Source organism: Polypterus senegalus, chromosome 9 (genome assembly GCF_016835505.1).
Source record: "Polypterus senegalus isolate Bchr_013 chromosome 9, ASM1683550v1, whole genome shotgun sequence".
In the NCBI taxonomy this organism is placed as follows: domain Eukaryota; kingdom Metazoa; phylum Chordata; class Cladistia; order Polypteriformes; family Polypteridae; genus Polypterus; species Polypterus senegalus.
The window spans coordinates 42,895,421-42,911,767 of NC_053162.1; the positions used below are offsets into that span (position 1 = coordinate 42,895,421).

The 16,347-nt window shown below is 37.1% G+C and overlaps 1 protein-coding gene across 1 annotated transcript in view; it reads right to left on the reverse strand.

The window, feature by feature from the left end:
* ogfod1 (2-oxoglutarate and iron-dependent oxygenase domain containing 1) overlaps positions 1 to 16,347 on the reverse strand; it is a 31,641-nt gene extending 15,294 nt beyond the window's left edge. Inside the window, exons 1-6 of the mRNA XM_039763013.1 lie at positions 16,082 to 16,347; positions 8,956 to 9,104; positions 8,812 to 8,858; positions 6,841 to 6,941; positions 2,528 to 2,644; positions 1,443 to 1,534 (exon numbers count right to left, since the gene is read on the reverse strand). Coding sequence (XP_039618947.1) covers positions 1,443 to 1,534; positions 2,528 to 2,644; positions 6,841 to 6,941; positions 8,812 to 8,858; positions 8,956 to 9,104; positions 16,082 to 16,238 — 663 coding nt within the window. The 5' untranslated portion in view covers positions 16,239 to 16,347. The remainder of the gene's footprint in view (positions 1 to 1,442; positions 1,535 to 2,527; positions 2,645 to 6,840; positions 6,942 to 8,811; positions 8,859 to 8,955; positions 9,105 to 16,081) is intronic.

A 16,347-nucleotide genomic window follows, 5' to 3' on the forward strand; every position in this document is an offset into this window, starting at 1 on the left:
AACAATGTATAATGGATTCATTATAACAAAAGGGAACAGTTACGAACAACTATTAAAACTGAAGGTACGTAACTGACACTGTGGTGCTAGAACACTACGTGCTAGCACAAGAGAAAGTTGTTCGAATGTGTAAAGCTCTCAGCATACTGCATGGTGTTAGTAGTAGTAGTAGTAGTAAGAATAGGCAGGCGCTGGTGTGTACAATGGTTTGTTGTTTTTTTTTTTTTAGCCCTGATGGTTAATCAAGTGATGGATAATCCAGGTTTTACTGTACATGGAGCGGACGATAAACACAAAAAGAAATACTGTATTTGAGTGAATGGTGTAAACAAAAGAAAATCATTTTCTACTGATTACCCATTTCAATTCAAAAAATACACTTTCTTGTAAAATTGTGTTTTACAATGACCATCAATAAACACCAAGTTACCAGGAAAATTAAAAAAGCCAGGAATTGATGTAATGAAGGAATGTTTTATTCATAGACAATTTTGTATAGAATGTTCAAGAGTAAGCAGCTCCAGTGAACTAATATTATTATCCTTAATTCTTTATAGTTGACTGATACCTTTATCTTAGCTGACTTACAACATCTGAGATGCAGTTGGTTACATTTTTTTTTCTTTTCTCAATTGGAGCACAGGCAGATGAAGTGACTTTCTCATTTTCACACTGTGTCAGTAGCAGGATTTCAAGCCATTAACCTCAGGGTTTGAAGTCCTAGGTCCAAAGCCTTAACCACTACACCACACTGTCTGACAGTAATATTATCCTTGGTAAAAAAAAATAAATAATGTATACAGAAAAGCACCTACTTACATAGTAATTTGGCTACACCCAATTAACGGACACCCAATGTTTTACTAGGTAACAGAGGCTAGCATCAATTAATGCAGTTTTGGAGATAGGCTTTAAATAGTTTCATCAAAATGTCTTATTTGCTTTCGATTTCACCTAAAGGCTCATGAGAGGCTACTACATGTTTAATTTATTTATAATTATTTTAATGTGCAGATCATTGTGTTCTCTCTCAGTTTATCTTGTCACTGAAAGCTGCCACTATAAATCGTATAAAATTTCCACTTGCTATCAATCTGTCTAGTTATTTTTCAAAACACTGTCTCGATACAGTCTTCACTTCACTTCTGAATAGTCCTAGTGTTGCTCTGTATTCTTGTGATGACTACCATCAGGAACCATGCCTGTTATATAATTTAGAGAAGTCAAATTAATGCACAAAATTATTTTAACAATTGTTAAGGGTATTGTAGTGGCATTTTAAAGCACACAACAAATAAGATAAATATTACAAAGCCAAAAGTACCAAAATGAGTTCTACCACTAATGTGAATTAGAAATGTTACGGGTTATGATGTGTTGGGAGATTACAATGGTTAGCAGATCTAAAAAAATTTCACTTATTTTACTACCACTCAGCTTACCTGGTGAAAAGATACAGGAGAAACCTCGAAGAATACCAGAGTATTCCAGGAGGGGACCAGAGACTTTAAAATTTTCCGAGGTTGAAGATGATCTGGGAGACAAGAACAATAATTTCAGTATCTTCAAATTTCATGTCCTTCAGCCTGTATCATGGTGTTCTATAATTGATCTTTCCCAGCAGTCATACCATTTGTCCAGGTCCTTAAGAAATTTTGGTCAGTTACTTAAGATAATTTAACTTTTATAACTCATACGACACTAACTAGACAGATAACTAGCTTATGAAAATCATGTAACTGCTACACTAACTAACTTCTGTATAAAATTAATGCCTACTAATCATTATTGTATGAAATAAATTGAATGTTACTCATGGAAATAATTTATTTAAAGATTTTCAGTCAAACAGGCTTAAAAAAATCAGGAGCTGATGGGATTTTAACAATGATGCTGAAAAAAATAAAAATACTATTTATTAACTTCCACTTAAGTTTGGGGAAACATCTAAAGACTGAAAAGTTATCAGAGTGACTCCAGATCACCAGAAGGACATTAAATGGATTTCAATAAATACTGAATGCTACAATGTATTTTTATCCAATTAAATTATGGAAATTGTAGTTACAAATAAGAGAGGAAGCAACTTCTATGACAATTTAAATTTTTCAGTGTTTTGTTTTACTATTTGTGAACTTTCCATTCCTGATCAAGAATTTTAAGAACAATTCTGGACATTTCATACAGTCATAAGAAAATTACCCTGGTCTGAGACTTTAACTGACAATGTGCAAACTGCACACATGTAGCAATCAAGCATGAGATTCGAGTCCAGAATGTGAGATCTGTAAAGAAGCAATGTTAACCACTAAACCACCTTTAATGTACTTCAGAAATCGCTTAAGAGTTATGCATTAACTTTCACAATGCACAGTAGTGCCACATATAAAGCATCAAAAGAATAAAAAGGCAACTTTCATTTGAGCTAAAGTTGCCCTACAAGATGATTCAAATATTTGCTCAGCCTATCAACTTTGTTATTTATCATCAAAGAACATACCACTACAAATGAGCAGCCAGTACTTACTATCTGTGTCAAACAAGTCCAGTATGCCTCCATCACTCTGCTCCCAAGGTGGCACCAGATACAAAATAAAAGCTATCCTCCTTCCTTCTAATTCATCATCATGACAAAGAAGCACATCTGTAATAAAATAGGACACCTTACTATACAAATTGGCTTTCAGTCATAAAAAAATAAGGATGGAAATAAAGTGATTTTTAGAAGAAATGCATGTGATAAAAATTCAGTATGTAGTGAAATTGTACAAATTAGTTCCTTATTTTAGTGGTTGTGAGTGCTGTGCTGGACCCTAAACCATAATGGAAGGTTAGTATAGAAAGAGGCATAACCCGGCCAAGATAGAACTGAAACAACATCTCTTGTAATGGGATAACTTAATGGATAAGGAAGGGGGGTTGGTGTATCCAGGGCAGTTCCTCCTCTCATACAATAGATGGCAGTGCTCCACTGGTGTGGACCTAGTAAAGACACCCGTGAGGATTTATGGGAGTTTTAGTCCTGGAGGACAAGTCTGTCTGGGTCCTTGGGTACCAACAGAGGGCGCTACAGGGAGAACGACTCCCTGCTTCAGGAGACTTCCGTTTGATCTGGAAGTGTGTCCGTTAATATCATTTCGGTAATAAGTTTACTGTTATTTTGGTAAAAAAACATAATTAATTATACAAGTATGTCCACAGAAAACACACAGCAATCTTTTGAACAGACTTTCAGTTTACATTAATTTTGTGAATAGGTTTCTATTTGCAAGATTCTAAAAGAGAATTTTTAAATTGACCAAAAAGATTCAATTTCTAAAATTAAATTTATTATTTCATGAGTTTATTTTACAAACTGAAAAAAAAAAAAAAACTTAACTAGATCCTCTGATAGTCAAACAAATTAATGTGTGACATGCGTTCCTGTACAGATGTTCATACATGATAATTGCTTAAAAGTTCAAAGACTTTTTTGCTGTTCTTAATCAAATTAAGGATATAAAAAGACTTGAGAATGTATTAAATATATCGTGTAATGTTTGAATTATTGAATACTAGCAAAATACCCGCGATTCGCAGCGGAGAAGTAGTGTGTTAAAGAAGTAATGAAAAAGAAAAGGAAACATTTTGAAAATAACGTAACATGATTGTCAATGTAATTGTTTTGTCACTGTTATGAGTGTCGCTGTGATATATATATATATATATATAGCAAAATACCCGCGCTTCACAGCGATGTCATGTGTTAAAGAAGTTATGAAAAAGAAAAGGAAACATTTTAAAAATAATGTAACATGATTGTCAAAGTAATTGTTTTGTGTATTTGGCGGCAGTGTCACGAAGTTGTTTTCGGCAGCTGCATCAGAAAATGTACCACGACGTCCGACACGCCTCCTTTTTACTGTTTTCTCACAGCTTGGATTGCTGCTGTCATATATATACACACACACACACATATATATATACACATACATACATACATACATACATACATATATATATATATATAGACATATATATATATATATATATATATAGATATATATATATATACATATCTTCATATCTACATATCTATATACATATCTACATATACACATATATATATATATACATACATACCTATCTACATCATATATTCACACACATACATACATACACACACACAAATTATATATATGTGTGTATGTATGTGTGTGTGTGTGTGTGTGTATATACATACACATACATATACTTGTGTGTATGTTTGTATGTGTCTATATGTGTGTGTATAGGTTTGGTCACTGAGTGCAAGGGAAAAATAATAAATTATAGTCTATAAGTTATTAAACAGTAAAACATTAACGTTTTAAGAAGTACAGGTACATTGAAATTACATTTTCTATGTGAGCGTTCAAATTTGTGCCTCGCCTCGATTGTGAATCGCCTTAATATTATTTTGCCGTGGTGTAGAAAAGGGGTCCGTGTTTGCACTTGTCTGGGCTATAGCGCCGGGGAGGATGAAAAAATTAAAAGTGCTCACTTTGACTTAAGGCAGAAGCGCAGTCAGCGTCTCAAATGCCGGCACAGCTATGCAGCGCTGGCTGCTCGACTTTTGCTGGGCAGGAGACCCCAGTTTGCAGACACGTTCATGATATCAAAAGTCTCAGCGCTCTTTGGAGGTCATTCATATATATATATATATATATATATATATAGCAAAATACCCGCGCCTGGCAGCGGAGAAGTAGTGTGTTAAAGAAGTAATGAAAAGAAAAGGAAACATTTTAATAATAGCGTAACATGATTGACATTGTCATGAGTGTTGCTGTCATATATATGCCTGCCTAAATAAGTCACCCTCGCTTTGCTCTTACTTTTTACCGTTCATTTAATCATGGCTAGTGGCGGAAAAATTATAAAATGGAAGGAGGATGGCTTTACCAAAACAATTATTGATGGCGAATCGATTATTCATAAAGCTTGAATTGGTGATCTGTTTTTCTGTGTTAACCTCATATTTTTCATACTTCTTCTCAAACTAAGGTGGTGCGAGGGTAAAATGAATCGGGATGCGCTGATCAATGTAATCCGTGTACCAGGAAATCATGCATTGACAAAAGCTCCCTTTGCTTGTAATGCAAAGTGTGATTAAATGCATTATTTTTTAACGCGTTATGGAGCACATGCATCGAAGCTTCTCGGCTGTGCTTGTGCTAAGAAAAGGAAAGATTTTAAAAATAACGTAACACGATTGTCAATGTGACCTTTTGTAAGTAGTGCCTGGAGGATTCAGTGTGTAGAAACTCTAGAGACAGCGTGTGTATTAACTTGTGGATTTTTCTGTGAGTATTTGGTGGCAGTCTGAGGAATTTGCTTCGGAAGACAGCGTTAGCATGAGCTCAGCTCAGAGCAAAATGAGGTGGGAGGGAGATGATGACGTGACTCCCCACCCGCCTTAACTGTCAATCCCCACAAACACAGTCTCTCGGAATTTGCATAAGCACACCCCTTCACCTACAATTTTAACTTAGTTACAAAGTGATCAAAACTCTCGTTTATATCCTGCGTCCTTTCATTAAACTTGTATCCCGCATTAGCTGTGTGTATGTGAAACGCCAGCGGTAGCCTGTCTATGAACTTAATTTAAAGTTTAGGTTTACATCGTGCTTTCTTTCCGAGCTGGCAACACTCATGAATATATGGTAGTATATGTCACTCGCTCGCTTCTTATTGTTTCGCTGCCTTCTCAATTATATAATGCATGTTTTCTTGAGCGCTTTTTGAGGTCTTCCTGGTTTTCTATGTACTGCGTGATTACGTGGGAGGCGTGATGATGTCACACGAAACTCCGCCCCCACTGCGTTGAAGCTCATCTCCATTACAGTAAATGGAGAAAAACTGCTTCCAGTTATGACCATTACGCGTAGAATTTCGATATAAAACCTGCCCAACTTTTGTAAGGAAGCTGTAAGGAATGAGTCTGCCAAATTTCAGCCTTCCACCCACACAGGAAGTTGGAGAATTAGTGATGAGTCAGTGAGTGAGTGAGCCTTTTATTAGTATAGATACAAATGATAATCTATGAAGTTACAACCTGTTTAAACCAGAACAACCTTCACATTTACTCAAGAAAGCCAATTTGTGTTTTCTATTCAATAAAATTCAATGATTTGATTTAATACCATCATGTTCATTATGGGACCAGAGAATGGTGACATGTATATTGGCTGGGCAAGTAAGGACGAATTTTACTGCACTCTACACATGGGACAGTACTACTATTATAATCCAGGTTGATGGATTAATTAACCTAATCCACATATTTTGTGATGTGGTATTTAAACCAGAATACCCAGAGAAAAATCCACACTGTCGCCAGGAGAATCAGTAAACTACATACAGAGAGCAGAGGATTCAACTCCACAACTCTGAAGCTATGGGGCAGTGCTAACGAATGTGCCACCATGTCAGCTCTGCTTAATATATGCAAAATGTTATTTAAAACCCACACCTCTCCAAGGATATTTAAAATATTTTCACGTCTCTGTATATTAGATACTAATTGTTTAACAATAAGGATTTGTGAAGGGAAGCCTAAAAGGAACCCAAAGCAGGTTCTCCATGATAAGCACACAAGAAATATGTAAAACTTTGCTTCTAACTTATGTAATGGCTTTGAAGAAAAAAAAAGTAATAAACATAACATTTGGGCAAGGGCAGCAGTTGTAATTAAATTAACTATTAAACGTCTGACTTATAGTCAACTGTACGTCTCTTCGCATAACAGTAGTACCTAACAACGTGTAAACGAATAGAACAAAGTGAAACCTTGTTTTACAAGCAGCTCCTTTCTCATACCTGAGTTCTCATACTTTGCACACGATAAGTCCACTGTACTTCTAAGGTCCACTTCCAGCACCTCTGAAAGCCACAGACGAAATTCTTCAAAAAGCACTTTTCTGTAAAGACACAGATAATTGGTAGCTGCAACATAAGTGTTAAGCTTGATAGTCAGGTGTCTGTCATGCTTACCAAGGAGACCCGTCTTCTTTTCATCTGAAAGTTTAAAATGTGATTCATTCAATTTGAAAACATGACTTGTTTCCATATGCTTATTTAGGATAGAGGTCTCAAACCTATAAATATTTTTTGGCAAGCTCATAGGTAAATATTCTTGAGACTGAAGTGAATATAAACCAAAAAACATGAAGTCTTAGAAGTAGACTGGGCTGCTCTCTGTACTGGGCAAGAACTGTCAGAACAAATGTTTTATAGTTTCAGCTTCATATTACAAACAATGAGAAGTAGCAAAAAGCTTCACTCGTGCATCAGCTTCTGCAAATCTTCTAAACTCACTTTAAAAATATATATCATACTTCAATTTAAAGGCACAGAGTATAAGAATAAAGAAAATCTGAAATATGCAGTCACATACTGAAAATGTCTTAGGCACATATACTGGAACGCATCTACCCTCGGTTAGCTTCTACATTTTGCCCGATGCAGGTGGGATAGTTTTCAGGGAATGTGAACTTGGAGCAGGTGGGGAATTTTTAACTTAAATTTAATTTTTAACTTGTAATTCTCACTGTTAGGTGCAATCTAATCTTTATTATATTTATGAAAGTTTGATCACAAAAAATATGAAGCACACAGGGCACAAAAAACAGGGATCCAAATAATAGGTCAGAGCTCAACTTTAAAGGGCAGCCCGGTGCCACTTCTCTTAGCATGGAACTGTGTGTTGCCTCCTTACAAAGACGTTTTAAATCTTGCCATACCTCTTTGATCAAAAGGTTCAGGAATGCCTGTTACCTGCTTACCTGAACGAATGCTGCATGTTCCTTCTGAGAATGCAACTCTTACTAACTTGTGCTGGCACTCTTGCCCACTGCAATATTCTAGCATCTAGCATAATCCATGTCACCTAGCATCCCCCATACTTCCACACTAGTATGTTAAAAACGTCTTCCACTGCCCAAGTGACTCTCTTTCTATCTCTCTCTCCCTGCTGTACAAGACTTATTCCTGATCAGTGTCATTGTGGTAGCATGCCTGAAAATCAGTACCCCCACTTTTCCAACCCTTAATTTAGTTTTAGGGCTACACGCAGCACATTAATGTAGGCTTCTTCAATTAAGAGCCGTCTCTCTCCTTCATTTGCTGGTCAAGAGTCTTGTCTTTGATTCAAAAGCTTATTCTTATGTGAACAATTTCCTCTGCATGCACTGCACTTATTTAAGAATATTTTAGTCAAAGATGTATGTTCATGATGGGCAAAGCATATGTGACTGAATGATTTCACATGTGGATTATGTGACACAATAAACATGAGATTTTACTCATGAACATTTCTATATTGTTTGCTGTTGTCTCCATAAGCAGCTGTTCTATTAGAAAGTTTGATAACTCTGCTCTCCATTAAAACAAGACATTATATTTTTTCTTAGTCCTCTCTATGAAGTAAATGGAATAAGTAACATATAAAAAACAAATATGATTTTGCAGTGGAGTTCTCCTTTAACAAGGTCAAAAAGGAAATGGCACCAGCTAAGCGAATCTATACCTATATGGAATTCACATATGCATGTAAATGAGAAATCAGCACACAGACTTCCTTCCATTCATTTATTGACTTACCTGAACCAATATTGAGGTTAGAGAGGCCAGCACCATCAGGGTGGTACACAAAGTATAAAGAATTTAAATACTTATTACAAATGAAAAGAAACACCAGATCCTAACTGCATAATGTTACACATCTCACAGTTCTTCCACAATAATTTTCTTGTACACTTTCATTATTAACACCCTCTATTCTTTGCTCACCTCAATGCTGATATGTGGGGCTTCTGACTCTTCTTCAAATCGTCTGACTGTCAAAATAAAAGTTTGATCACTTAAAATATTTATGCTCCCTTCCTTATTTTTAACAGTCCTTAACCCAATTAATTTTTAAATGTAATCTTATACCTGTTTAAACTTGTACAGATCATTGGATTTCTCATGAAAACTAAGGTCCAGAAGTTCTTTCTTTAGGCTTTCCAGGAAAGATGAATTTTCAATAAAATTTTGTATTATACAATGTGGGAAGGGATGCGAGTCAACTTCTATTGCCTCAGCTATAGGGAAGAAAATGAAAATGTAAAATAAATATTGTTATTCACTCTCTAAGCACGCACATAAGGACATGCAGTAGGGATGCTCTGATTGATTGGGTGCCGATCTAAATTTTTATCAGTGATTAGAAAATTGGCCGATCACAGAAACTGATCTCTTCAACACCTGCTGATATAAGATTTACATTCATTTAGTTGTAGTGCTCCATTATGTGAGGTATTGCAGTAGTTAAGCAAACAGGCATCTTTTTCTTTTTTTATTGCAGTAAACATCCTAAGAAAGAGCAGCAAGTCAATGCTTGTCTTACAAGAGAGCTTAGCCTTTATGTTAAAGAAATCTGAGCAATAAACTGACAAAACAGAACCCGAGAAGTCATCGCCTGCAATTATACAACAGCAGGAAACGATACTTTAATGAATTCAGATCTTTTAATTCTGTCCTTAAAACTACAATGGACGCTGCTTGAGTTTGAACAGAGAGCATTTTAAGTGAGGCAGCTACAGTTTTAATTGGAAAAAGAAAAGATAAAGATGAATTTGAAATTGCTGCTTAGTAAACAACAGAGTTGTTGGCTTCATAGGAAAAAAAATCTTTTACTTATAAAACTGTTAAGCATGTTAGTCTTGTGCCTTTTTGATGAACATTTGATATGTTTGTGGCGTTTTAAAAGATTTTCACTGTGTTTATTAATTTGTTACTTTGCGTCATATGGCAAACGTTTTGGTAAGAAACAAGTACTGTTCTTAACATAATTCTTTTTTTTGTAAAAACTTGATTACTATGTATGGATTGTAATAAAATTAATAAAAATAAAAAAAAAAAGGAAAAAAGAAACAAGTACTATAGATTTAAAATGGTAATCCGTAATGTATATTTTAACAGCAAAACGTTGTAGTGCAGTTAAAATGATTAAAACTTATAAGTTCATATATATTTACATTAAAGCAATATTTAATTGCCAATATTAATTGATAGTGCGAGAAAATTATATATATACAGTTCAGGCCAAAAGTTTGGACACACCTCCTCATTCAATGTGTTTTCCTTATTTTCATGGCCATTTACAGCACTCCATCACTCTCCTTCTTGGTCAAATAGCCCTTACACAGCCTGGAGGTGTGTTTGGGGTCATTGTCCTGTTGAAAAATAAATGATCGTCCAACTAACCTGACTTCTGCACAACACAACTGCTGGTCCCAACCCCATTGATAAAGCAAGAAATTCCACTAAATAACCCTGATAAGGCACACCTGTGAAGTGAAAACCATTTCAGGTGACTACCTGTTGAAGCTCATCGAGAGAATGCTAAGAGTGTGCAAAGCAGTAATCAGAGCAAAGGGTGGCTATTTCTAAGAAACTAGAATATAAAACATGTTTTCAGTTATTTCACCGTTTTTTGTTAAGTACATAACTCCACATGTGTTCATTCATAGTTTTGATGCCTTCAGTGAGAATCTACCAATGTAAATGGTCATGAAAATAAAGAAAACACATTGAATGAGGAGGTGTGTCCAAACTTTTGGCCTGTACTGTATTTTTTTTTTTTTTGTTAGAGAAATGGTTAAAAGCACTTTTTTTAATTAAGCCTTGTTTCACCAATTCAATTAACCTGCAAATCTTTATGAATATGGGAAGAAAACCAATCCAGACATGGAGAGAATGTGAAAACCACACAGAATACAACCTGACACAAGATTCCAATGCACAAACCCAGAAGGGGTGCTGATGTGAGAAGACAAAAATCCAAAGCTGGTGGCAGGTAGCCACAGGCAGTTCCTCTCACCCCTGAGGAAGAGTCCTGGGTATACTAGGGCCAGCCGTGACTGAGAGAATATCAGTAGGGTGATGTGTGCTCAAAAGGGTTTCCTTCCAATTCACCTTAACCTGCCACTCCAGTGCTGTCCCATTGCCAGGGCCCTCTCACAACATGTCACGTCAGAGGGTTGCACCCGTAAACACTGAATTTAATGCACGCAGGAGCAGTCAGGACTTGATTGCTTCACAGAAAGAGCAGTTTCAGCTGGAGAGAGCACAGCTCCTACTGAAGAAACATGAGCTGTAAAAGCGGGAGAGGCACTGTAAGGAGACAGTCCTAGTCAAGAAGTCAAAGCTTACACTGGCAGAGGCATAATTCAACAGGCCCTCCATTTCAGTACCTATTAAATGAACCTCAGAAGAATATAAGGGGGTGCAACGAGGTTTCCAATAAGGCGCTAGACACTGTTGACATTTGACAGTATACAGAAGCTATCAAGGAGAGACTGGAAAGTTTGAAAGAGGAGAGAATGGCGGATTTTAAAGGAAGCCTAGGAGATAGGAAGGAAACAGGACAGAGCCAAGACCAAATAGAGTCGTGGGTGAAAGCCCAATGGTGCAATTCTAGGTTACACTCCAGCATTCACACTCTTTCTCAGACAAAAGTCTGAAGCTTAAAGGATAAGCTCAGTTTTTTACAGTCAAAGTTATTTCTTGACAATCGTGGTATATATATATATTAATCTGCTACTTGAAACTAAGGTGAAGCTTTTTTTTATACATTTTAAAAATGCTTTCAATGCTCTTGCAGATTACAGTGAAGTACTAGGGTTCAAAGGTGAAAAAAAAGGCTTAAAACTTAGAATTGTTTTCAGATTCTTAAAATTACACACATATTGCAAAATAAGGTATGCATAGCATTTCAAGACACGGATCACCAATCACCAACATTTCTGACTTGAAAAATGAGTGTATTCAGTACATTGTAAAGCTTTTCTTTATAATGGGATTCTGTTACCCTTCATCTCCACTATAAACTGAGTTATTTTAGAATTTGTTACATATACCTCGCTTTCAATGCAGTTCGATGTGGTAAACTGATTTATACTATGTCTGAGCAGAAATAACTTTTGACAAGAAAAATATCATACTGATCCTTTAACGTTAGGCATCTTGCCATTCCACAAAAACCTGGAAACCAAGTGACCTGACTTTATGCAAAAATTAGTGGGACAAGGAAGTGGAACCATGGCATTTGTAAAATTAATATGAGGTTCAATATTCACTTTGGTAATGGCAAGACCAGACTGAAAAGAGAGGGGACGTTTAGACAGCTTGTTAATGGAGGTTTTTACATCAAAAATGACGTGTTGATAGTTTGTTAGAAAATATACAGTTAGGTCCATAAATATTTGGACAGAGACAACTTTTTCTAATTTTGGTTCTGTACATTACCACAATGAATTTAAATTAAACAACTCAGATGCAGTTGAAGTGCAGACTTTCAGCTTTAATTCAGTGGGGCGAACAAAACGATTGCATAAAATGTGAGGCAACTAAAACATTTTTTTAACACAATCCCTTCATTTCAGGGGCTCAAAAGTAATTGGACAATTGACTCAAAGGCTATTTCATGGGCAGGTGTGTTCAAGTCCGTCGTTATGTCATTATCAATTAAGCAGATAAAAGGCCTGGAGTTGATTTGAGGTGTGCTGCTTGCATGTGGAAGATTTTACTGTGAACAGACAACATGCGGTCAAAGGAGCTCTCCATGCAGGTGAAAGAAGCCATCCTTAAGCTGCAAAAACAGAAAAAAACCCATCCGAGAAATTGCTACAATATTACAAGTGGCAAAATGTACAGTTTGGTACATCCTGAGAAAGAAAGCAAGCACTGATGAACTCAGCAACGCAAAAAGACCTGGACGTCCACAGAAGACGACAGTGGTGGATGATCGCAGAATCATTTCCATGGTGAAGAGAAACCCCTTCACAACAGCCAACCAAGTGAACAACACTCTCAAGGGGGTAGGCGTATCGATATCCAAGTCTACCATAAAGAGAAGACTGCATGAAAGTAAATACAGAGGGTGCACTCGAACGTGTAGGCCACTCATAAGCCTCAAGAATAGAAAGGCTAGATTGGACTTTGCTAAAGAACATCTAAAAAAGCCAGCACAGTTCTAGAAAAAACATTCTCTGGACAGATGAAACCAAGGTCAACCTCTACCAGAATGATGGCAAGAAAAGTATGGAGAAAAGTATGGAGAAGGCGTGGAACAGCTCATTATCCAAAGCATACTACATCATCTGTAAAACACGGTGGAGGCAGTGTGATGGCTTGGGTGTGCATGGCTGCCAGTGGCACTGGGACACTAGTGTTTATTGATGATGTGACACAGGACAGAAGCAGCCGAATGAATTCTGAGGTGTTCAGAGACATACTGTCTGCTCAAATCCAGCTAAATGCAGTCAAATTGATTGGGCGTTTCATGATACAGATGGACAATGACCCAAAACATACAGCCAAAGCAACCCAGGAGTTTATTAAAGCAAAGAAGTGGAAAATTCTTGAATGGCCAAGTCAGTCACCTGATCTTAACCCAATTGAGCAGGCATTTCACTTGTTGAAGACTAAACTTCAGACAGAAAGGCCCACAAACAAACAGCAACTGAAAGCCTCAGCAGTAAAGGCCTGGCAGAGCATTAAAAAGGAGGAAACACAGCATCTGGTGATGTCAAAGAGTTCAAGACTTCAGGCTGTCATTGCCAGCAAAGGGTTTTCAACCAAGTATTACAAATGAACATTTTATTTCCAGTTATTTAATTTGTCCAATTACTTTTGAGCCCCTGAAATGAAGGGATTGTGTTAAAAATGCTTCAGTTGCCTCACATTTTTATGCAATCATTTTGTTCAACCCACTGAATTAAAGCTGAAAGTCTGCACTTCAACTGCATCTGAGTTGTTTCATTTACAACTTATTGTGGTAATGTACAGAACCAAAATCAGAAAAACATTGTCTCTGTCCAAATATTTATGGACCTAACTGTATCTGAGACTGAGGCTGAAACATCAACTCCCAAATAGTCTGGTAGATACTGGGATAGAGGGAGGCTTGATAAAACTGGACACTTAAGAAACAGAAAGGAAGATTTAGTCCCACTGATTTCGTATCTAGACAAAACTTTCGAAGACTGTCACACAAGTCATTGTCTAGAGATGGACATTTCAAGATGTCTCGTACATTAATGAAAGCCCCACAGAAAACGCAGGAGATAAGTAGTTTTAAACAGCATCTGAAATATTTCAAAATGATCAGAAACACTTCAAAGTATCTTCAAAAATAACAAAGTACCTTAAATAGATTTTAGATATCTCAAAGTGAACAGGGTGTCTTTTTATGGGATTCTTGCAAACCCTGGAGGTACTTAAAGTGTATTTAAATTTCCACAATAATTGAAAACAAATTTTAAGCTCTCTTTAAATGTCAATTTGCCTTGCAATATCCCGGTGAGTTGACAGGATGTGAAGTGCAGCCCTAGCCCCTCACTTACTCTTATCTTTATCCATGGCAAGTTTAACTTGAACGCAATTTTTTATTGCAAGATAACACATCCATACACATAACAAGTTAAATACAATTAAATAAAATACACAATACATAACACTAGCATAATGTTATACAGTAGCAGTGAAAAACACTGAACAAAACACAAAAATATAAAACAATCTAGCAAAACAGAACTGCACTCCCACTCTGTATTAAATCATGTAGGTTTTTACAGTATAAATATAATTTAGACAGGTTGCAGCAGTTTAGAAATCTGAAAAAGACGCAGATGAAGCTGATACTGTGTTTAACCACAGCGAATGCAGTAGGAGAGAAACTACAAATATGTGCCCAGTAGTTCTTGCCTTTAGTGACCAGTAACATTGGTCACTAAAGCCAAGAACTACTTTCCTTGCTGGTAATAACTGTTTGTTTGAATGAGTGTAGTCTTTGATTATATTTTCAGTACGTTTCCTGACCTGTGATGCACACAGGATCTCAACAGAGTCCAGTTTCAAGCCTAAGTCTTTTCTGCTGTTAACATGTTGTAATGTTTCAAGTGAGCAGATGCACTGTTACAGAGAAAGTGGGGACAATTTCAGTAACAGCCTACAATTGTACCAGCACAGACTGGGACTGGTTACATTTTTAAGCTGATGGAGAAATACATACGCTGCTAAAGTTTCTTGATATGAGCAGTTATGTTTTCATTCCAGTTCAGACTGTGACAGTCATGACAAGAAATTTAAATGATTCATATGGACACCATTTATAACTAGGGTTGTAGGAGGTAAGGTGTATCTACTAAAATCCACAACCATTTCTACCTTTTTCAAGGTATTCGGGTTAAGGGGGCACCAACTGGCCAGCCAATCCACCTCCCTCTAAAATGGCATCTCCTCCCAGTCTGTGATCAGGCCAATCCGGGTGGTGTCATCAGTAAATTTCAGCAGTTTACAGATGAGTCACTAAGGTGTAGTCATTGGTGTAAACAGAAAAGGAGAGATGACAAACCACGGCATTGAGGGAACCCTCACCGATATTCGTCGTTTTCTGATGTCTGTTCCTTAGAAAGTCAGAGATCGACAGACATGCGGCATGGTCCACATTCATAATAAGAAGTTTACTATAAAGCTGTGGTGTGACGGTGTTGAATGCGGAACCGCAATCCACAAATAACATTCTAGTAGAAGTTGATGAGGTGCGTAACTGCTGCAGGCTGTAGTGGAGAGACATATTCACTACATCCTTAACTGACCTGTTGGCATAGTATGCAAAATTATATTAACTGCGCGTAAAAACAAGGTTAACCCGAAGACGGCCTCCCCGTCGGATTTTAACTCGGCTCTCGGAGCTGTCCAGAGGCTCAGCGGTTTTCCGAATAATATGTAAACTCAAACTTTCGCCGCTGAGCCTCTGGAAAAATGTAAGCCAATCTTCGTGACGGAAGAAGGCCGCTTGGTGTGCGGAGCCGGTGCTTTGCCGGTGCGGAGCAGCCACCAAGACGCGTGGTATAAGACTGCCCTCCACAATTTTGCCGACTGAAAATTAGGAATTGCTCGCCTCTCTACTTCGTCCCCACCATGTATGCACTTATTCTTTTGGATACCTAAATGCGGCCACTCTTCAGCCGGTCTCTCCTCTCGTATTATACCACAGACACAATTCTCTTACCACGTGAAAACTTTGTCTTGCTTCTCCACGCCTCCTTCACTCCGGCCTTCACTGCTTCTTCGCGGATTACATCGACAACCCCTACACTATCACAGCGTTTATCTTTTTTTCGCAAGCTATGATTCACTGACTCCACGTTTCTTCTTTTACTACTCATGATAATTACTTTTTTGCAGGAAATACTAATCTCAGTTCTGTAACATTCTACCCTTTACCCACAAGCGCCGCTAACATTTGTAAAAACTTCAAATCCCACAATACATCTC